The sequence below is a fragment of the Myodes glareolus genome, chromosome 8 (assembly GCF_982192425.1).
Source record: "Myodes glareolus chromosome 8, mMyoGla1.1, whole genome shotgun sequence".
In the NCBI taxonomy this organism is placed as follows: Eukaryota; Metazoa; Chordata; class Mammalia; order Rodentia; family Cricetidae; genus Myodes; species Myodes glareolus.
In genome coordinates, this window is record NC_142033.1 from 23906923 (window position 1) to 23930338 (window position 23416).

At 33.3% G+C, this 23416-nt stretch overlaps 1 protein-coding gene across 18 annotated transcripts in view; it reads left to right on the top strand.

Annotated features, from left to right (window-relative positions):
* Positions 1–23416, top strand: part of Epha5 (EPH receptor A5) — a 307513-nt gene that overhangs the window by 278410 nt on the left and 5687 nt on the right. For 16 of the 18 annotated variants that reach the window (XM_048446301.3, XM_085691710.2, XM_048446300.3 and 13 more), the window contains 5 exons: positions 921–982; positions 4050–4259; positions 8273–8422; positions 12961–13154; positions 16742–16897. In XM_048446301.3, coding sequence (XP_048302258.2) covers positions 921–982; positions 4050–4259; positions 8273–8422; positions 12961–13154; positions 16742–16897 — 772 coding nt within the window. Of the gene's footprint in view, positions 1–920; positions 983–4049; positions 4260–8272; positions 8423–12960; positions 13155–16741; positions 19771–23416 lie in introns of those variants that run through there. The other 2 variants (XM_048446311.3, XM_048446315.3) reach the window with 1 other exon arrangement.

Here is a 23416-nt window from a genome sequence, read left to right on the forward strand (position 1 = left end):
GTGAATGGCGTCACTCTTCCGCAGTGGTCTTGGGAGCATACAAAAGGGTGATGAAAGTGAGCCTGGGAGCAAAGAATGTAGCACCCCTCTTCTACAGTTTCTGCCTGTGATCCTGACTGTTTGTCTTGGATTCCCTCCATAATGAACTGCAATCAAGATGTATAAACCCAAATAAACTTTTTTCCCCCAAGTTTATCACAGCAACAGTAACCAAACTAAGATAGCCCTGTCTCAGGTGAATAAGAGAGAGGTAGAGATCTTACATGGATATTCTTCTAGGACATACACATGGATCTTTGTGCTCTTCCACACATGCACACACACATACATGTATATATGTGTGCATTTATATGCATATATCTACATGCGTTCCAATACAACACAATTGTTTTATGTTAATAAATAAAATACAGCACTTGGGAGGCAGAAGCAGGCAGAACTCTGTGAGTTTAAGGCCAGCCTGGTCTTCAAGAACTAATTCCAGGACAGGCTTCAAAACAACAACAACAAAAAAAACCAAACAAATAAAAAAACAATACAGAAAAACCCTATCTTGTAAAACCAAATAAATAAATAAGTAAATAAATAAATAAATAACCAAAATAACTTACTTATTGCTGACATAAATATAAATGTGCTCAGGAACGCTATCACAACTTTACACACATCCACAGTGAGACTGCGAGAATGTCTGGTTTATATTTCCTAGATAAGAATGTTCTGGGTGGTAGTTGTTTGAAAGTGAGAGAAAGAACGTACATAAAGCTGTGTGTGGCAGGAAGTGGGAGTGTTCAGGGATGTTGAAGATGTAGGACAACCTGATCAAAACTTAGCAAATGAAAGTAAACAAATTAATAAATTTATTACTGAAAAATATGGTGCTCTCTGACCACCCCTGACAGCACTCTGTTTCTTCCCAGGCAAACCTGTGATGATAGTGACAGAGTATATGGAGAACGGCTCCTTGGACACGTTCTTAAAGGTAAGACGTGGCTTGACTTTAGCTGTCTATGGCCACGTGGATTTTTCCCATGGAATGAGGCTAAAATTGAACAACCTTAATGGCAAAGTTTTAAATGGATTCAAAATAAGTTAGCACCTTTATACTCTACAATAAACCGATATTTGAAAGACATTTTTTTCAGAAAAGTTATATAAATCCAATTAAATGGTTATGTAATTGTACTTAAGTAAATTCTTACTTTAAATAAAATGAAAGTAGAGATAAAGGAAAAAGAAATGAAGGGAGATAAGAAAGAAAGAAAATATTATACAAATGTTCAAAATTATGAAATATTTTCATTTCTACTCTGACAGTTTCATACATGTACATGATTTTTTTATCATATTCGCCCCATTCCCTTCTCTAAAATACCTTCCACTCCTACTGAACATTTTCTTCTTACCAGCAAATTCTGTTCCTAATTCTCTGTCTCATATGAGTATGTGATCACTATGTTCCATTTGTGTAGCTTGAATAATCAGAGGAGGCAAGTCACTTGCTGGTCTTGAACAACACTGAGCTTAAGATAACAGTGTGCCCCTTTCCATCAAGCATTAACAGGCTCAGGGAGGAAAGAGTGTTTGTTGAGACCTTCCCCATCCTTCATAGAATATTGAATAATGCCATGTTGTGTAGATTCTCTGCAGGTGGGCACAGCTGCAGTGAGTTTGTTAGTGCTGTGCCCATCCATGTCCAAAAGACAGCATTTCATGGCACTACTTCTCATCCTTCGACTCATATATGAATTTGCCCCATCTTTTGTTATGCACCTTGTCTTTGAGGGGGTGATATAAGTATACAAATTTTTTTATGTGTATACTAATGGACAGAGAATAATGTGTCTAAAATATCCATGCAGATAGTTAATTAAGATGTCAAACAGAAGTTTCAAGCATCATGGGCCCTTTAAGGGGGTTCAGTAGAAAAGTCAACAACCAGATAATATAACCAATATTGTCAATCATTTTGGGTTTGAGGCGTAAAAGAGTTCTATGCACACCTCCCAGTTTTAAATTTTGACAACCTGCTTTACTTGTGAATAATTTCTGTAAAATGATGTATCACTTTATATATGAGTAACCTATCATCTGGAGATATAAATTCAATGTAGTGTGTGTTTCTTCTGGTGAGGAAAGGTCCTGTTATGAATTTGGTGACAACTTTGAAAGGGGCCTGTGCAGGGACCATGGCAGTGTGTCACTTCTATGTAAAGTTTCTCTTTCAATCCTCAACCTGCACCAATGTACCAGCTTATTCCCAGTTCACTTCTCTGCACTCGCAGGTTTTCCAGTCTCTTGGATTTGTATCATCACTTTATTCAAAATAGTTCAAACTATTACTTAAGCTTTATGAGTTCATTTAACTTGGTTACATTAAATGCCTTTGACAAAAACAACAGACTTCCAAGAACTGTTGATATTTTCCCATCCAGGGCTCAGTAATTATCCCTGCTTTCAACCACACTACAGAAACTCCTGAGTTGCCTCGGGCCATTTCATGTTTACTTCAATAAGTTTATCTAGATAGCTTTTAAATTACCTCAAAGTATACTCAGTGTTAGCCAAGGTTGACACTATTTTGCTGCAATGAGCAAATTCCTCTGATGTATTGAAAAAAGAAGCTACAGTACATGATAAGGCAGCAATGTGGATTATTTTAAATGGCACATGCTGTTTTAATAGTCTGTAACATGAGATACAATGTTATGCATGTTATGTGTTTAGAACTATTAAGCAAAGAATGCAGATAAAGAAGGTATGTTGACACTTGAGTAGTAAAAGAACTACCTCCAGAAAAAAGAAAAGAAATAACTAAAAGTGGTATTATTAGGGAATAACACAATTCAACTATGGATTGTCCGTGTTTTCCTCCTTACACAATATTTTTTAAAATTTAAATATGGACTTATTACTTTTATTACTAGAAAAAAGAATACGTTTAAAATTATCAGTGGCACTCAATCTCCGGCACTATAAGAACACAAAATGTACATTAAGCACAACTGAGTGTGTTGGGACAAACCATTAATGGTGCCACTTGGGTGTGGATGTAGGTAGATCTCTATGAGTTCGAAGTCAGATAGCTCTACATGGAGAAGTAAGTAAATCATATTTAAAATATAAATAAATGAATTAGTTAATAGTAATTTCAATTGAACAAAACATAAGTTCTCACAATTTAGGTTTCCAAGTAATTATTGATAGTAGAGAGGTACATACTATCTGAGCTATTATCAAGTCAAGACCCAACATATTTGTCTCTTAAATAGAAGTTATAATGATATATTATTTTGTGTGTCTTCTTTATGTCAGTTTTAATAAATATTTTCGGCTTATTAGGTTTAATAATTAAGGATTGCATATCAAATTCTTATCAAAAGAGAGCACAACACTAATAAATTGCTTCTTGAACCACTCATCATTTGTATTTCTTCTTCCTGTAGTTATTTTCCCATTATATACAATTCCTTATAGGAAATATACTAGAGCCTTTGCCCTGAACATATATTTCTACACAACTATGTTAAAACATGTTTGAATATGTTAAAACTCATATTATGCACCTATGTTAAGACATGTGGGGAGAGTGTACATAGTTGTATAATTTATGTTGTATAATTTTTAATTGGCAGCTATATTCCAAAGATAATTAAAACATTATTTATTTATTTGATTCTTTGATGGTTTCAAACATGTATATAATGAATTTTAGTATTTTATACATCCTATTACACTTCTTTCCCCATCTTTATCCATCCACTGGAACTCTCTTTTTAAAGTGCCTCTTTTTGCATGTGTGCATGTCTGTGCATGTGTATGTGTGCTGCATGAGATTTTTGAAGGACTTTCAAAGTCTTTGCCAGGTTTGACCTGATCAACACAATCAGTTAAATTCGTGCTTTCGAATGCTTTCCCTCCTCCTTGTGTAGAAATTGCATTTTTATTCTGAAAGGTGCTAACAGTAATTTGAAAAATGAAAGAAGGCTTTTTCCAAATTTTACTCCTGTGAGTCGTACGGCTTTCCTAACGTTGTACTGTCTTTGTAGAAAAACGATGGCCAGTTCACTGTGATTCAGCTTGTTGGCATGCTGAGAGGCATCGCTGCAGGAATGAAGTACCTTTCTGACATGGGCTACGTGCACAGAGACCTTGCTGCTAGGAACATCTTAATCAACAGTAACCTTGTGTGCAAAGTGTCTGACTTTGGGCTTTCCAGGGTACTAGAAGATGATCCTGAGGCAGCCTACACCACAAGGGTAAGATCTAACAGAATGTATTTTTCACACGCTAGACTACTAGCATTTAATTTTTAAAATTGTTAAAAGAAGTAGCAAAAAGGGCATTCCTCTAATGAAGTCAAGAGGAGATAGAGGAAATATAAGAGAAAAGGAGAGAGAATAGAAAATCCAATTCTACATTTTTTTAGTACCAGAAAAATCAAATATTAAACTTAGATTATGAAATTATTTACCTTCCTAGCATCAGTAATTTATTTATTTTTCCTAGGGATATTGTGCTGGCTAGATATATGTCAACACAACACAAGCTAGACTCACAGGAGTGAAGGAAGCCTCAATTGAAAAAATGCATACATAAAACTGAACTTCAGGGAAGCCTGTGGGGCATTTTTTAAATTAGTGATGGTTGAGGGAGGCCCTGGCACATTGTAAGTAGGACCATTCCTGGGCTAATAGTCTTGTATTTTACAGAAAATAGGCTGAGTAACCCATAAGAAACATCCAGTAAGGAGCACCCCTTTATGGCTTCTGCATCAACTCTGCCTCCACGTTCCTTCCCTGTTGATCTTCCTGTCCTGATGACCTTTGATGATGACCATTGTTGTTGCAGCATAAACCAAATAAACTCTTTCCTCTCCTAGTTGCTTTGGTCATGGTGTTTTATCATGGCAATAGTAATCCTAACTAGAAAAGATGCCAAAAACAGTATTCTGATTTCATACATGATGGTGTTTGTGTGTTTTATAGAATGTTTAAAAGTAAAAGAAGAGTAAAATACAGAATTTTATATTACATATGTTTGTTAACATGGTGTGTATATGAAGAATGAATATGGTTATATACACATATAAATTTGTATAGATAGTATTATTGGGAAAATTAACTTATCTTTACTATAGTGTTTTCTACTGTGAAATAAATTAAAAATATTTTATTCTTCATTTCATGAGTTTAAGTTGTGGGAAAAAAGGTTCATATTTTTTTAAGTTTTTATTTTCTGGAGGGCTTAAAATGTCTCACTACTTGATTTACAAAGTAGAAGAACTATTAAGCCTAAGTTTATGAAAAACTGGTTATTACTCACAGTGTAATAGCTATCATAAATATACAGCTTACAGAAAGCTAAATAACTGAAATAAAATAACTGAAATAACAAAGTATAATATTAGCTGAGGAGAGCAGTGACTGATGTTATAAAAGGAGTTTGGGAACAATTTGCTTTACAATTTTAAATTTTAATTTAATTTGTGTTAAAATTTAAAAATTTAATTGAATTATTTTTTAATATTTAAATTCAAAGTTTATTAAATTATAAAAGTTTCCATTTCCGCCCCTCCTCCCAAAACCTTCGCACTCCCCCCACTCCCCCTCCTCCTCCCTCTCCATCCCTAAGAGCAGTCAGGGCTTCCTGCCCTGTGGGAAGTTCAAGTTCCTCCCCCCTCCCTCCAGGTCCAGGAAGGTGAGTATCCAAACAGACTAGATCCCAAAAATCCAGTATATGCAGAGGAAACAAGTCCCAATGTCATTGTCAATGGCTTTTCAGAAAGACTCCAGGCCAGCCACATTCAGAGAATCCGGCCACATTCAGAGAATCTGGTTGGATCGCGTGCTCGCTCAGTCCCAGTCCAACTGGCCTTGGTGAACTCTCCTTAGATCAGTCCCCTTGTATCAGTGGGTGATCGCACCCCTCGCGGTCCTGATTTCCTTTTTCATGTTCTTCCTCCCTCTGCTCCTCATTTGGACCATGTGGGGCTCAGTCCGGTGCTCCAATGTGGGTCTCTGTCTGTATCGCCATCCATCATTAAGAAAACCTTTTAATAAATGTTTGAAATATTCCAAATATTTTGTTGGATATCCTCAACTTTAGAATTATTTGTGCGCATGGGGATTTATTGTATGTTCCTTCTCTGTATAAATTAGCTAATTATGTTCCAATACAGAAGAACACTTTTGTCACCTCTAATTCTTAAACCCATGCATTTCATGTCTCCTTATTAAATTTTCCTATAAAACTGGTAGTCTAATAAAAAGTTCTTTACTATATTATATAGTTGGATAGTTCCAGTTTGACAACTTTGACTTGCGGCACATGGATTTGGAGGGATTTATACCATGATGGAGAACAAGAGTAATTTATTTAAGCGACCAAAGACTTCTGAAGGTCATCTCATTAAACCAATGAATTAATTGATGCGATATTTCTACTTTCCCACATCTAACTATTACAGCTGTTATTTCATTAAGTAAAACCTCAATTAAGAACTCTTTCCGGATTAGAATTGCACTTAATAAAGTTGGCCTAAGCAAGATTGAGGTTATGGAAGGTCTGTTGCTGTTGTGATGAGTGGCTGTCTTAGGTAAATAGGAGCAGCTATCCCACCCAAGGCCCTTGCTACTGTGTTATGCTGCAGCACCAGCGGAAGAGCCAGGGATCCTGATACTTTCAAGCCTCCCTTCTAGGAATAGGGTGTGAAAGCAGTTTGTAGAAAATATAAGTAATGAGACCTATCAGGTAAGTGAGCCTCAGAAGTTAGTGATGCGAGCATTGTTCCAATGAACAGGAGAACAAGTTAGAGAGCTGACACTCAGCAGAATCAATGAACTACAGTCTTGAAAAGGCAATTTAATCACATGTTGAAGAACAAGATAATTCACATCCAATCCAAAAATTCAGGCTGGGGCGATTGGACGCTACAAGTCCCGATCTCAAGGCCAGCCTGAACAACAGAGCAAGATTCTGCTTCAAGTAGCAAAGCAGTAAAAACTTATCCCAAGGCCCTGAAGAGACGGCTCCATTGTTAGGAGCACAAACTGCTCTTATATAGAATGTCAGTTAGATTCCTAATAGCATATCAGGCAGCTTAAAAGAAAAAAACTGTAACTAGCTCCAGAAGATGTGGGAGCATCTGCTAACACTTGTACTCATATGCATCCCCCCTACACACACACACACACACACACACACACACACATATATATATATGTATACTTAAAAATAAAAATAAATCTACATACAAATGAAAATGATACCAAAGAAAACAAGCGTATTACAACTCTGTGTGATGCGATGATTTATATGTATTATTAGACAGAACAGTTTCCCAAAAATTTCTGGTAATATTACCATATGTGTGCATGTGTTTGTGTGTGTATAAAAAGATTTAGCCTAAATTTTACCCCTTTTCAAATTTCAGTCATGACATAAAACTTATTTTCCTATATACCTAAAAAGTTTCCCTTTTAAAGTAAATATGTCTCTTTTTCTTGTATGCTAATTTTTTCACTATTCTTTCTACAGCATAGGTAGGTGGGAATTAGTCTTTTGGTAAGAAAATCTGTCTCTCAATATATATTAGCAAGTACATGAAAAAATAACTGTAAAATGTGATCTTTTTGAGTCCCCACAATCTTTTGAGTAGTTAAGTTAAGCAATGGTGTTTCTTAGGTTCAATATTCTAACTGATAAACACTGAAGTATGGTGTTAAACTCCGAGGTGAATAATCAAGCTTTATAGAAGTAAAACAATGTTAAGGAAAAGCGACCTTTTAGTTTTCCGCATGTAGAATTTTCCTGCTTGTCGTATAAACTGAAACATGCCAGGGTTTCATTTAACAACGAGTCATGCAGAGTATTTGAGTCCTTTACTTTTACAATGCTGTGTGTTCACCTTAGTGATGTGCCTGAGTGCCTCCCTCCCCTAATCAGCGCTGCCATCCTGAGCACTCTAATTGAGATGTAGGTCCTGTGTGCCTTCCAAGAGTCAAACAGAATTCATAGCAGAAACCTTCCCGACAGCCAATTAGTTGTTAGCCTACAAGGGCTCGTGGGTTGGGAGATGTGAAGAGAGACGGCATGCTGTCAAACAGATTCACTTAAAAATGTTACATCTCTTTCTAGATCTTCTCAAAGAAGCTGCAGTATCCCTAGATACCCTTGAAGTATGCTAATGTATATGGATGCATATATATATATGTATATATATACATATATATATATATACTTATATATGTACATGTGTTTTTAATTTTAGGGAGGCAAAATTCCAATCAGATGGACTGCCCCAGAAGCAATAGCTTTTCGAAAGTTCACCTCTGCCAGTGATGTCTGGAGCTATGGAATCGTAATGTGGGAAGTTGTATCTTATGGCGAGAGACCCTACTGGGAGATGACCAATCAGGATGTAAGTACAGGGATTCTCTTTTTTCCCCCAAGTTGAGAATGAAATGCTTTGTTCTCTGAGTCCAGGCTCTTATAGTATTTTAAAATTGTGAAAAAGATAGCTACTTGGAAAATATAAAATGCTTCATTCACCTTTTGCTACATTTGTTGCTATGAAAATAATCTTTATGTGAATGCTAAAAATGAGTTGAGGTATAGTAGCATAAGTTACAGTTGGGTAAAACTTTAGTCCTTTGCCAAGTAGGTTTAGTTATACCACAGTGCTGTTCCACTAGTTTTATGTCAGCATTGTTCTCAAAGATGAAGAAGGAGAGGCAATCTGAGAATGAATGCTGAAATCTAATCTTTGAAATGAAAGATGAACTACATTGCATTTATAACTAGGAGAAGCAAATATTCTTCTAACAATAAAAATGCAATTAATGTGTAGAATTAAATAATTCTAACAGGAAAAGAACCACACTAAAAAATTCTCTTCCCAAGTTTAAATGCTTACGTTATGATGCCTAGGACAGAACTGTGACCTTTGCTTTAATCATTTCCCACCATTAATATTCAATACACTCTCTTTGAGTCTGGATCATTTTAAAATTTGATATTTTCCCTCTGATAATAACTATAAAAGTAGCTAGGAGTGTTGAACCTGCAGAGTGTACCATTTACCCTTTACCCATGAATAACTCTTTGTAAATCAGCGTACTAAACAATTTTAACTCAATAATGTATTTACTTGGAATATATTTTTTCTTTCTCCAATTATTTCTTATATCCCAACTCTATAGCACATCCTTTCTCTGTGCATACCCTCAGGGGCTTGTAGGCAGATGCTATGAGTTTGCAACTCACTTTTCTTACAATGGCAATCCCATACAAAGCAATCAAATCTGACTTTCAAAGTACAGTCACAACTACATTTCAGGTATAATTCAAGGTATTTGTCCTAACTGCAAGTCATGGAAACCCAAGTTATGTGAATAATTAATAGGCCGCATGTTCAAATGTTTGTTCTTTTTTCTTTACCAATATCTGTTCTTGGATTGGTCAGTATTTATCAAAGTAGAGGGACAGAAGCCTGGGAACAGATTTGATTTTTAAAGATGAGTTGTTTATATCTGTTCCCAAAAAGCACGTGGGCATGAGTGGTATGTTTTCATTCTGCAAAGACACTTGATAGAGATATTTAGAAAGAACAAAGAGGACAATGGAATCTAGCTGACTTCCTAAATCTTCTTTCTCTTGCTGTTCATTTCCCTCCTCATGAGCACTTCCTTCACCATGTGTGTGTTTCCCGTACAAAGGAAAGCAGTCTTGCTAGAGGCATTGTATTGATCCTTATTTGGAATTGTTTTCCCAGACTGTGTTGACTAGTCTACATTCTTCAATTTTCCATGAGTAGATAGTAAAAGCAACATCTCAGCTTTCCCTAAATTTTTCTCTGGTAGCACCAGAAGGTTACATTCATGAGACACCGTCTCCCCTCTGTAGTCTCCTACAGTTGCTATAATTGATCTAGTTTGTGCACAGCTCATTTGGCTCCAGAAAGCTAGTAATGATTTATACTTCTTTATAGTTGAGGAGGCAGAGGGTCTATTGTCTTCAAACTTAAGCATTAAGGGATGGAATTTTATAAAAATGTCATTCCATTTCAGAAATATGTGTTTATGCATTTATACATGCAATTTATATCTTAAATATTTTAATATTATATTTATATATGTAAACTTAATACAATAAAGAGATGTTACTATTATTTTTCTTCTATAGTAGAGAACTGGGGCCTAGAGAAGCTCAGCAATTTTCTTAATGTCATAAAATAACAAAATTTATAGTAGAAAAATCAACCCTTTTTCATGATTTTTAAAATATATGATTTATAACAATGGTTATGATATAGAGCAAATGAATTATTATGCAATTCTGTTATTTTTATGTCCCAATCATATCAGTCTTCTAAATGAATGAGTCATGAAATGTTCAATTCAATAGATAGAAATTAATCTGAATTGAACATGGCTAAACAAAACCTTGTTTTCTACAATTTTTTTCACATAAATGTCAGATGCTCACATCACCTTTGAACAACACAGTTTTGTTTTTAATTTATTTGCCAAGCCTCAATTTCTCTGTCTTTTCACAAATACCTCAAATAAAAACACATACTATTAATCTATTTCATAGAAATATGATTCCCCTGTTTGTCAGCCTCTACAGTTTCTACCCACTCCTGAGATACTTTGACATCTGATTCATTAGACATTCTTAACTATGCAATGGATGTTCAATCAATATATATGAGGTATTGGTGACTATATCGGTTAAGTTAAAATTGCAATAAGTTACACTTAAAATTGTAGCAAGTGAAGTTATAGAGCAAACAGGAAGACTCTGATGGTAGATGAATGTTGTTGAGTGCTTCTACGGACTTACCTTTGGTCCAGAGAAAAGAAATCTGTATTAGAACAGCTTCACTTTTCTTCACAATATCTCTCATCATCCTCCTAAGCCCAGCAGAAAAGCCAAAAGCTAATATAAATTCTGAATACCAGTATTTTGTCAAATTAGATTAAGATTTAAGTAAAATTTTGCTGAGTTTATAATATTTAATGATTTAAATGATATACCTCTATGTTGGCCAGTTAGGATACTAAAGATAATAGTAGTAGTAGTATCTTATGAAAAAATGTAAAACAAAAAAAAACAAGAAAGTAAATAAATTTAGTCCCTTTGAGATATCAGGGCAATTGGTACTGTTAATGCATCTTTTGTATTTGACATCTGTTAATTTTCTTCTCTAAACTTTAATTGGGAGTTGTTTTTTAACCTATTGTTTTTATTTCCCATAATGCTTTTGCCTTAATGCATCAGCTTTGCTACATTTGTTGAAAATACTTTTTTGCACAGTTTGCCTTTTGATTTCTATGTTGTTTTGAAGTTAAATAGGTTAGCTAAGGTACAATTTTGCTTAGGTCACTTCTCTGAAGTTTTTCAATTATTTTTCAGACACTTTCAGAATCCTTGGGCACTTATATCTTTCCGCCTGCACTTGGTTCTACATAGAATAGTTTCTATTAATTTCTTTGGTAGATAGAAACTAGATGACTTTGACTTGTGATCAAAGACTACTAATCCTAGCATTTATATTCCCAAAGGTCCATCTGTAGCAGTTAGATTCACACACACTGTAGTCTGTCTATCCCCCCACTTACAACAAATAAAAAGAAATTCCAGGTTAAACCTAATTATATTTATTTTCTTCACATACTTGTGTACTTCAATATAGCAGAAATTCCTTTTCAATATGGTGGGCTTGAACTTGTGTGATCTCTGATATCCTTTTCCCTATAGTCCTGAGTCATATATGTTTTGTAAATATACAGTAACTTCTTCCTTACTGCCACCATATTTGATAACGTCAACCCCTTTATTCTGAAGAGATTGCCTTAACTTAAATCAATCCCTGAAGCCTTTTTTTTGTAATTTTTTTTTACTGATTTTATCTTACAGTTTGTTAAACAAAACCTAAATTATTTGAGGTATAATACATTTGAATTTGCTAAAGGTAATTCATTGTGTTTTTGAGAAACATATTCCTTAATAATGTTTTGGGATATTTTGATAAATGAGTTAAAACACCATTAAATTGTTTGGTAATACAAATAAATACTTTTCTGTATTTAGATATTTTGATGTCAGCAATAGTAATATGTTTTTTCTCCACAAATAGACTGATACTCATATGTGTTTAAAATGAATATTCCCAATGTCTATGCCAGTAGACACTCATTTCAAATTCCTGAAAGAAATCCAAAGATAATAATAAACAGTCAGACCTTGACATTATTAAATGATACATGAGACAGTTATGCTAATTTAGCCTTTGACTTATCCAGCATTTTCCATCCAAAATCCTATTTTGAAATGAAATTGCCATTTTAGTACATTGAAAATGTGACTGTAAATAATTTTAAGAAAAAAATATTATATTTTCAGAGGAATCACTAGAAAATATAATTATTATTTAATACTAGAAGGCAAGAATAAATAAAACATGATCTACTTTTTGGCAGTTAGTTTGATAAAATATCCTTCACCAAGACTATAAGTAAACCTCATCTCAAGTTTGGTTTTTATTTTGTTTTGTTTTCTTTGGTCTATTTTTGTTTTTATTGTTTGACACGGGATCTTTTCACATAGTCCTGGCTATCCTGCAAGTCACTATGTGGACCAAGCTGGCCTTGAATTCACAAAGATCAAATTACCTCTTCCTCTCTAGTGCTTGGACTAAGAGCATGCACCATCACTACCATTTAGTTCTTAACATGTGAAAAGGGCCTAATTTTTAATTATGTATGTAATAGTACCTTCTTTCCTATTGTCTTGTTTTGGAGCAAATAAAAGTGATCATGGTTTACAAAAATAGTGAAGCTAGTTAGTACCACAAATGTAAAAATACAGATGAAAGTTAGAAGGAGGAAATTTCTCAAACACCTCCATTACATTAGTGGTATTGTGGACTCGTTCTGTTTTTGCTTTGTGCAGGTGATCAAAGCAGTGGAAGAAGGCTACCGCCTGCCAAGTCCCATGGACTGTCCTGCTGCTCTCTATCAATTAATGCTGGATTGCTGGCAAAAAGATCGAAATAGCAGGCCCAAGTTTGATGAAATAGTCAACATGCTGGACAAGCTGATACGAAACCCAAGTAGTCTAAAGACATTGGTTAATGCATCAAGCAGGTACAATACCAGACTTGAGTAATTTTTCCTGAGTATATCTGATCAAGTTGATAAAATAAATGTCTTTACCTAACCTATTTGTGTGATATGTCATTGTCAAAAAGAGAGCACATGCTTGCTACAGTGAAACAGCTTTAGAAAACAAGATCCAAATGTTTCTAGAGCATAGGTTCAGGTAGAGAAATGAGATTATAGGAGTTAATGAAGCCCTGATGCATTTTAAACTAGCTATCTAGTAGTGATAACACATGAATATTTTAGAATATATTTCAGTATTGGTCATTAGCATATGGTTGTATTGTAACATTCAGTTTATGAACATTGATGACTGCTTAAACTCTTCACCTTTATCTGGTTGTACAGAGATATTTGTTAATAATTTATTATTTCGTTTGAAGATTTAAAACTGGTAAATGAAATATATACAAGCCAATAACCATATTTTCTACTTTTCTGAATTACAATAAGAATGTACTTAAATAACATTGGATATTTGCAAAGTACTTTTTTCTCTTTTGCAGAAAAATTATTGAAATATTCCCAGTAATAAAAATCAAGTTGGTTCAAAATTAGAAAATTTACTAGATTATTAGCTTCAGTGTATTTAATGTCACTGTCTATTTTTTACAAGAAAGGAAATCATGCTAGTAGCTAAAATGGCTGCCTATTAAAATGAATTAAATAAAGTTGTTTGCTTATGATGAAGTTGTATAAATTCAATGATCTTGATGTAACACTTGTTTACTAAGTATTTCAACATAAGTCAGAAATGAACCCTAAAAATCTATTGAGGTATTTTGAACTTTCTATACTAAGAGCTGGAGATTATATCTCCTTAGCAATTATTCTATATGTTTTTCCCTAAATATACTTTTAAATTCCTCATGGTGATGTACAGTGTTAAGTCTGTCTCTAATCTACTTATTTGAATGATGTTGAGGTGATTGTCACAAATGAATCTAAGGAAAGGTGAAAATTAAAAAAAAAAACTTCTAGTGTTCTAAATTATATTGATTTTTCCTTAAGCATCTTTCCTTATTTTCTTAAATATGATGTATAGGATTTTATTATATATAATTTATAGAATTTAACATATTAGACTTGTGCATAGAGTAAGCATTCAGTATGTACTATTCACTACCCATTTTTAATTAATCAGTCACATACAACAACTAATTCTGCAAGGAGTTTGCTCTTGGATATCATCCACGTTCACTTATATTACAAGATTTGATGAATCCTGTAGTTATATAAATAACATTTGAATATCTCATTGTAGACAGAAGTTTCTGTTCTGCCCCATCTCACAGTTGTTCAGTTCTAAAGAAACACACCGAGTCTTATATGAATTATAAACTGTTTGGCCGATTAGCACAGGTTAATTATTAACTAGCTCTGACAACTTAAATTAATCCATAATTCTTGTCTATGTTTAGCCACATGGCTTTGTACCTTTTCTCAGTGCAGTATTCTCATCTTGCTTCCTCTGTGTCTGACTGCTGACTGCATCCCTGCCTTTCCTCTTCCCAGAATTTTTCTAGTCTAGTTGCCCCACCTATTCTTCCTGCCTGACTACAGATCAATCAGTGTTTATTAAACCAATACAAGTGATGAATCTTTATGGTGTATAAGAGCATTCTCCCATAGCATCTTAAAAGTTCCTTAATATTTTTCATTTAGTGATCTTATTTTCTAAACTCTATTGAACTCTCCCAAGTGGCAATATTTTTGAGACTTGAATATGCAAAATTTTGAGGATTCCATAATTTAATATTTATTCAACTCTTAGCTCATTTCCTTCTTTATATCTGTATTTTATAAATTATTATAAAAATTTGATTAATGACCAGAGATCAGTATATCATTCAACTAATATTATATTTTTCAGTTTGTATTATGCTGTGATCTAAAATCTGAAGACACCAGGTTTAGTCCAGCAGATCTAGATATTTTCCCTTTGTGAAGTCATCATACTAGATGATGAGAGAGAGACAAAATCAAAACATCATACAAATATAGCTTGTATTTGTTTCTGAACTAGAGAATGAGAGGAGAATTCCAGATAATTTAGAGTGTATATTGTTGTTCCGGTAGAGACAAGAAGATGTCTTTTATTTTAATTTACATTTTTTGATCTTTAAATACAATTACATCATTTCCTCCTTTCCCTTTCCTCTTCCAAATCCTACCATGTACTTCCCCTAGGTCTCTCTCTAAAATTTCCCAAATGCATGATCTGGACTTCTTTAATTGCACCAAGTGTGTGTGTGTGTGTGTGTGTGTGTGTGTGTGTGTGTGTGTGTGTATAATTCCATGTTAACATTAATTTTCCCAGGTCTTGTTTAGACTACCATGTTGTTGAGAGTCTATGGGTATAGCTTTCCTGACATTTCTAGGGGGCACAATCTCACCAAAGAATTCTCTTACAATTTTTTGTCTCCTCTTCTTCAATGTCCCTTGGAGTATGGATACAAGAATGGTGTTGAAGATGTGCCATTTGATATTGAGCACCATATGATCACTTGTTCTCTGAATTTTGATCAGTTGTGGATTTCTGTAATGAACTCTTTGCAAAGAGAAATTTCTTTGATGAAGGAAAAGATCTATATTTTTAAATAAGTTTTAATATTTGTAATGCAGTTAGTAATTATGTTGCTTTCGTACAATGGCAGTTATTATTTATTCTCTAAGATCCACGATCTCATTAACCCTGAGTAATTGGGTAAACTTCCAGTACCAGGGGTGATTTCCTATTTGTTGAATTAAATCCACTTAGAAAGGTGATGATTTCCACCATGATGTTAATATCACTATTGCACACATAGTGAGTGTTATTGTGCAATGATGAATATCTGTAATACACTGGCATCATCAATTGTAGGACTATTGACTGATCCTACCCTTGCATGTTCTCAGACTTACGGCAGAATGGGACTTTCAGATCAGATCATGTTTGATCCTTCAGGTTCTGTGTCAGAAGTGCATGGTGCGTTTAGTCATACAGATATACCAGGAAGGATTCTTTAATGAAGTTGTTGATAAGTGGAAAAGAATTGGTCAAATATGAAACTTTTAAGCTATATGGATAAAATGTACTACGATAGACTGTGAGGGAAAATGAGGAAAAGGAAGAGCTGGACTATTGTATCAAATACTGTAATTGGAAACACTTGTTAGTTGGTAGAGAAAATGAATTTTATTCTGGCCATGTTGAATTTATGCTTGTATGAGAAACCTGGAAAACTCAAAGCAAGCTTATGGCAAGCTGGAGATAAAACTTTACATAATAAATTTAATATAATTTAATGCCATCAAAAATGAACAATGAAAATTTAAAATATTTTCTTTTTCACAGATAATTTACTAATTTCTCTATTATAAGCCCACATCTGCAGTCTACAATGAAAATCTAAAGGTTATTTTTGTTTTTCCCCCACTGCCATTTTGAATTATTTATTATGCAAGTGATTGTATATTTCCTTATAATTTAATTGTCCCAAAGATTCTTGAAATTTGACTTAACATTGTAAGTACAGATAAAAATTCACAATTTGCTCCTTGCAATATTTATGTTTTATTTGTTTTAGGGTATCTACTTTGTTGGCTGAGCATGGTTCTCTGGGGTCTGGGGCCTACAGATCAGTAGGTGAATGGCTGGAAGCAATCAAGATGGGCCGGTATACAGAGATTTTCATGGAAAATGGATACAGTTCAATGGACGCTGTGGCTCAGGTGACCTTGGAGTGAGTAATTTTTCTAATCATTTTTACATAAATGTTGGGGCAAGAAAAGTATATGCAGACAACAGAGTGGATACAATCAAGGGAGAACAGTTAAGCTGTGTCCATATGTGGCAGCTTTCAAAGAAGCCTCATCTTTTTCAGCCTGTATTATTAACAGCTGCATGGTTCATGCTTCCCGTGACCAGTAACTTTGCATTCTTGTGCATCAAACAAACAATATTTGAGTTTTGGATAATTGGAATTACAACTTCATGACAAAGTACTGGTACTTTATGTTGTGGAAAATTATGTTTCCTTGATGAGTTTCTATATGGATACTTACGTTATATGAATGTAAATATAAAGCAAAAGAAACTGTAAGCACAATTGGTGTGGTTAGTCCTGTGTAACAAAACAAAAAAAAACAAAAACTGAAAGAACATACCCCTAAATGACAGCTTTCTGCAGTCAATAACCAGGTAACTACTTAAACCAAGTTTCTCTGGCAGGAAGCTCATTTAATATCCACATGGTGCAACTTACATTCTTGAAGTCTCAGAATATGTTAGAGCCTGCCTCTGATGTGTTGTTATTTGGTACAATCTCAGTGGAACCAATTGTGCCCTTTTCTGTTTGCACGTTTAAGATACAATTTAGCAAATCCTATTAAATAAAACTCACTAGAGCTAAGTATCGAATTGTTTAAGGCTAAAAGTCATTTGTACTTTATTATATGCTCTTTATGTGTAATTATTTTAGCCTAATCATTATTTGTGAAATTAATAGTCCTATTATTGTGGTTCCATCTAGATTACATCTTAATTAATAATGTTTTAACCTGTGAAATCATGATAACTGACTTCAAATGACCTGAAAATGTAAAGGTTAAAATTTTGTTTTAAAATTTTTAAAAGGTTAGGATGTTCTAAGTCACTAAAACACCATCTGAACTTCATCTCTTCATGTAATATTGATACTGACTGGTTCTGTAGACATCCTTAGCTATCATTTTGGCTTGTTTGATTCATTCAATTCATTGCTCATCACCACAAAAGGTAACAGGGTACCATTACTTATTATGGACTAATATCAGAGCACTGTCTTCCTTCATACTGATAACTTAGCATACATAATATCACAACCACTTGGCTTGCTTTCTTAGTTCGCTTAATCCCATTCTCACAGTTACTATTAAATCACATCTAGAAAGCATGAATGTTTTGTCCATTATTTTTTGGATTCTCAAGAAATTCATTTGTGCTGTAAACAGTATACTTAAATATATTACTGATGATTTAAAACTATTTTTACATAATTACTATTTAATTTTTCAGTAAAAATGGTCATTTTAATTTATTAAAGTCATTTGTCATTTTATATTAAAATGATACTGTAGGTATTTCTTCTACCCAATGTCAGATTACTTGTAAATACATAATAAAATTATTTGCATTAAACAATGTCTCTGTTTTTATTAAAAGAATATATATCATATATATAGTTAGATCTGTCTTAGTTTTGTTTATTCTTTTACACACAATTATTGGTACAAAATATATCCCATGGTTTCACTTTTTCTTATTTCTTGAAGTTCTTTCCTGTTTATTTCTGTAACCTCCAAAATCTCTTCAGTATGTGTGTACTTTCTCAGGGTCTAAGAGTCTCTTCTAGCTTCTCATAACTGTTCCTTTGTTAAAATGCCTGTTCCAATTTACCTTTCAGTTCATTTACTGGAAACAAAAGAGTAAAGTCAAAGAATTTTGTCTTATGTAAACTGTTTCAAATTACTGACATCTGTAGTCATTACTATAATCTTTACAGAGAATTGGGCATGTGAACTTTATCTCTAAAGAAGACAAATTTTTAGAGAGCCTGGCATTATTAGAAGCAAATTCTGTTGTTTATTATGACTCTTTATGACCACATTGTACCTAGTTAGTATATTTCATTTGTCCAAGTATCATTTTAAGTTAACACAAAATAGGGAATTATCAGTTGCTTCTTTGGTCAAGGATTAAAAGAAGTAATTTGTACAGTATTTTACCGTAACATAGAGAAATAAATAAAACTGTCCTATGCTGAGAAAAAACACCCCCAAGAAATGAGGTCATCACACAACTAAGTACATGCTCTTAGACACCCTGATGATACCCTTGGATACCTAGACATCACCCAATATCTAAATATTAATTGTATTAATCCTATGAAAGACTGTAATAAGGTAATACTATGTTATTCCTGGAAGCCAATAAGGGACTGACATATATATAACTATGTAAATGTTTAGAAAAATGTTAATTCAACCAAAAAGGCAAATGTACAAACTACTATACTTTAAAATTGTGTTTTACTGATTGATAAATTTGAGTGTATATTAAATTTAAAATATAAAGACTGAAAACAGTTCTCTTTTTTATAACTATTGGTTCAAAACTACATTAATAATGGTTACTTTGCTTTTCAACTATTTGCCAGTACATGTATGAGAAATAAAGACGAATAACTCATGTGTCTTGAAGTAAGGCCTATTCAATAAGGATAGCTTTGAACTTTTGATATTTCTGCTTCTGCATGTCTTTCTTTTCCAAACCACATATTCTGTCTGTACACAGTATTGATATTTGAATAGCTGTTGTGTACAAATTGGCAAGACTCTACTATAATGTACAATTGCAGTGAGTTACTGTTGACGTGGGAAATTGTGAGCTGGAGGCCAGTGGTTAATTGAAACTAAAAATTTCAAGTAAGGACATAATCAAAGTTGTTTTGTAAATTTCTGTTTAGGTCAGTGCTGTCTGTCAAACCTTGACTATTCAGAAAATGAGCAAAACCCAGTGAATTTAAATATTATACCAATTTTCTGTTAGCTGAATAAATTCCTGTAATAGTTATAAGGATGGTGTCTTACGATTCTAAAACATCAGTTTTCTAAATCTGCATCCCAAATTTGTGAAGACTGACTCAAATAGCTTCACCAGACTGTGAAAGAAATCATGACACGTAATTTAGTATGTTCTCAAAGCAAGCATAAGAAACCTTGCTATTCTCTGTGCTGTATGCATTTAAACATTCTGAGTGTAATTTTTACAAGATCTCATTTCTACAAAATGATTTAATATTCTCTTGATAAATATATTTGCCTTGAACAGTATCTAATAAGTGATTTTTCAGATTTTTAAAAGTAAACCAGAAAAAAATTGACAGTAAACAGCTCCATTTTAAAACTGATAAAACTATAATGCTGTGTGGTCGAGTGAGTGTTCATTAGTGTCTTGTGTCCCTTCTACTATTAAGCCAGTGAAGATCCCACTAAAAATGCTAAAAGGTATATAAAGCACAATGGAGAATGAACAAGAAGATTCTTTTTCTGTCTCTGTCTCTCTCCCTGTCTTGCACATACACACATGAGTGGATCATATCCTGAGTAATTAAGAAGGTGTCTCCATATATATCAGGCACTTTTTATTTTTTAAACTGTTCTATTATTTCAGAATCACAATATAGTAAGAGTATTTTTTCATTACTTTGTATCGTGGAATAATGTTTGAAAAGATGTTGAAATACAATCTCAGCAATGGCACCACGTTGTATTTACTGATCTTTTAACACATGTCACGTCAATGCACAGTTTTCTACCTCCCTTTCTAATCATGTTTGGCTATATATGTCTGTTTTTAAGGGTGCTGTATCAGTGCTAAAAACAACCTGAAGTGTTGTTCAGATTTCAAGTGGTCATAATACAATTAATGTAATGGGTATAAAGAGGCTACATCTAAATCTATTCAAACATGGCATGTCTTAGATGCACAGTGAAACTGGACAAAAAGTGTATCCTTAAACCATCAAAAATTGTTTCTTTCCAAAAATCACTGTACCAGAGTGAAGTCATTTCCTTGTCGCTCACAATGTAACTATTATTACAAATCTTCCCACTTTAGATATGGAGAAGACAGTAAAGTAAAATCTCTTGTGATTGGGAGATGACTTATTGGGTAAAGTACTTTCTGAGCTATCATGAATTCAGATACCCAACACCCGCATAAAAGCCATATATGGCAGAAAGTGTTTTTAATGCAATTTGTGTGGGTCGGAGACAGGCCAATCCCAGGGTATTCACTTTTCAGTCTATCTGCAGAAACAAACTCTAAGTTCACTGATGGGCCTAGTTCAGTAAATGAATGGATAAATGAATGTAAATAAGGTAGATAAGCAGCTTAGGAGGACACCCAGATGTCAGCCTCTCGTATCCATATATGTCTACAGAGTTGAGAATAGATATACATATCCCACATGCACAAACACAGGAACACATGAGTATATGTGCACACACATGCACCTATATATATGAATATATGTATGCATAAAGGAAAACAAACATATAACAAACTGTTGGAAATATCCAAATGCATGAGATGATACTACTTTCAATATTTTAATGCAGTTGTCAGTATTGGAAGAGAGATATTCAAACTTCAGATAATTATCTACAGCAGCAACTTAATTCTCCAAGGCATTGTCTGAGAACAGTTTAAGTTGTATAAATACTTGTTCTCTCTCTTTTCCACTGAACAAGGATATTATGGATATTTTTTATTACAAGCATATAATAATACTGATTTGTTTCTTTATATCATTTTCATAAGTCTTAAAGTAACGAATCAGTTTTAAAGAATTATCACAGAATTCTACAAAAGATATACATTATTTGCAACAATTTCTAAAATGTAATGCTTCATTTGTGTAATTTTATTTTTCTTGCATGGTGAGATAAATGACAGGAAGTAGGAAAGAGAAAAAGGGAGGGCAAAGGAGGATGAAAATAATTTCAGTGTTTTGACCATATGCCTGAGTGTGTAGAGAATATCAGATTATAAACCGATATTGAAAAGCTATTTTATGTGTTTTTAACCAGAAAGATTAGGACAAATTTAACTTAAAATCCGTATGAAAGTTTCTAGCTAAGTATGATTGTATACAACTTTAATTCTAACACTTGAGAAGAGAAATTCATTTTGACTCCCATAAATACATATTATGTAACCATATTCAGTAACCAAGTGCAATTCTTCAAAACAGTCCTTTTTCAGCATAACATACTCTATATATTGACATTTTAGATTCTTTTGTGATCAGTTAATTTTTGGACAGCTAAATTATAATTGTATCAGCCTTAGCAAAGCTAAATATTGAAAAAATATGCCAAGCTAATAATTCAATGTCATTGTAGCTAAGAGTCATTAATGAGGCACAAATATATATACACAGACAAACCCTTCAAAATAAAGTGTTGTTCCATGGAAAAGTTCATGTCATTTGAGTTGGAAAACCAATACATTTGGGTTTTAAGACATTGCAAGAAAACATAATCATTATCCTTTAAATTTTGTTTCTTCTGATTACATGAGTAAGAATGAATTATGTAACTTAAATGTACATGTTATTTAAATAGAGACTTGGCCCTTGGAATTTGAATGTATCACTTAGGATTTTACAATGCATGTGACAAAAATAAATTTTAAAGCATAATTTCTAATCTCAATTTTATTTTTTTACTAGAAACTGATTTTTTCCAAACTCAAAATTAAGTCCTTTATGTCCTGGCTGTGATTTATACTTTGCTAGTAAACACCCATAAACATTCACTTGGCAATTTTTCATGAAACATATAGAATAATCAGAATTGCCCAACAATGCAAACTATGTTTTAATATAGATTCATTATACAACTTTAGTCAAAACAACAACAAAATGTGTTCAGTTCTTTGGGGATTTCCCATATTCAATTATACTTTCAGTGTTTCTTTACCTTTTCTTTTTTTAATTTTTATTTATTTATTTATTTATTATTTAACTGAAATCACCCCTAAAAGTGATGAGAAATTAAATTGTGGATTTAAAACTTTGGTTTCTGGTTTTAGTCCTACCTCAGATGCCTATTGATGTTTTCTACAGCTGAATGATTTAAATTTCCCAAGTCTATGCTACTTTATCCATAAGGTAAAAATTTGTTAAATTATGTGTAACCATTAAATACATTATAGTACCCAAAACAGGATGATTATTAAACATCACTGGTTATTCTTATGCTTAATGATGTGGTTTTCAATATGGAGAGTGTTTCCATTAGGAAGTCATCACTGTCTGAAGAAGAACCCTCATAATGAGGAGTCTCCCTTTGTAGTCTAGTTTTTGTTCAACAGAAGCCAAGAAGGCTGTTAAGTAACCTACAATGAACAGAGTAGCCTTTAATGGCATAGACTCACCTAGCCAATGTCAAGCCTGAGAATGCCAATTTAATTTGAAAGAAATATAGCCAAAATATTTTCATTTGTACTTTAATTCTCAATTATCTATTACTGTGAAAACAATGGTATCTTTCTTTCTGATTGCATTTCTATTGAATCTGTGTTTTGTTGATGATTTTATTATGGACCTCATCAGTCATTATTATTTTTATATAGTTTGCTGAAATCTCGTAATTAATGTTTAATATCCACATTGTAGAAAAGAAACCTTTTACTGTCATTAGTATCAGTAATA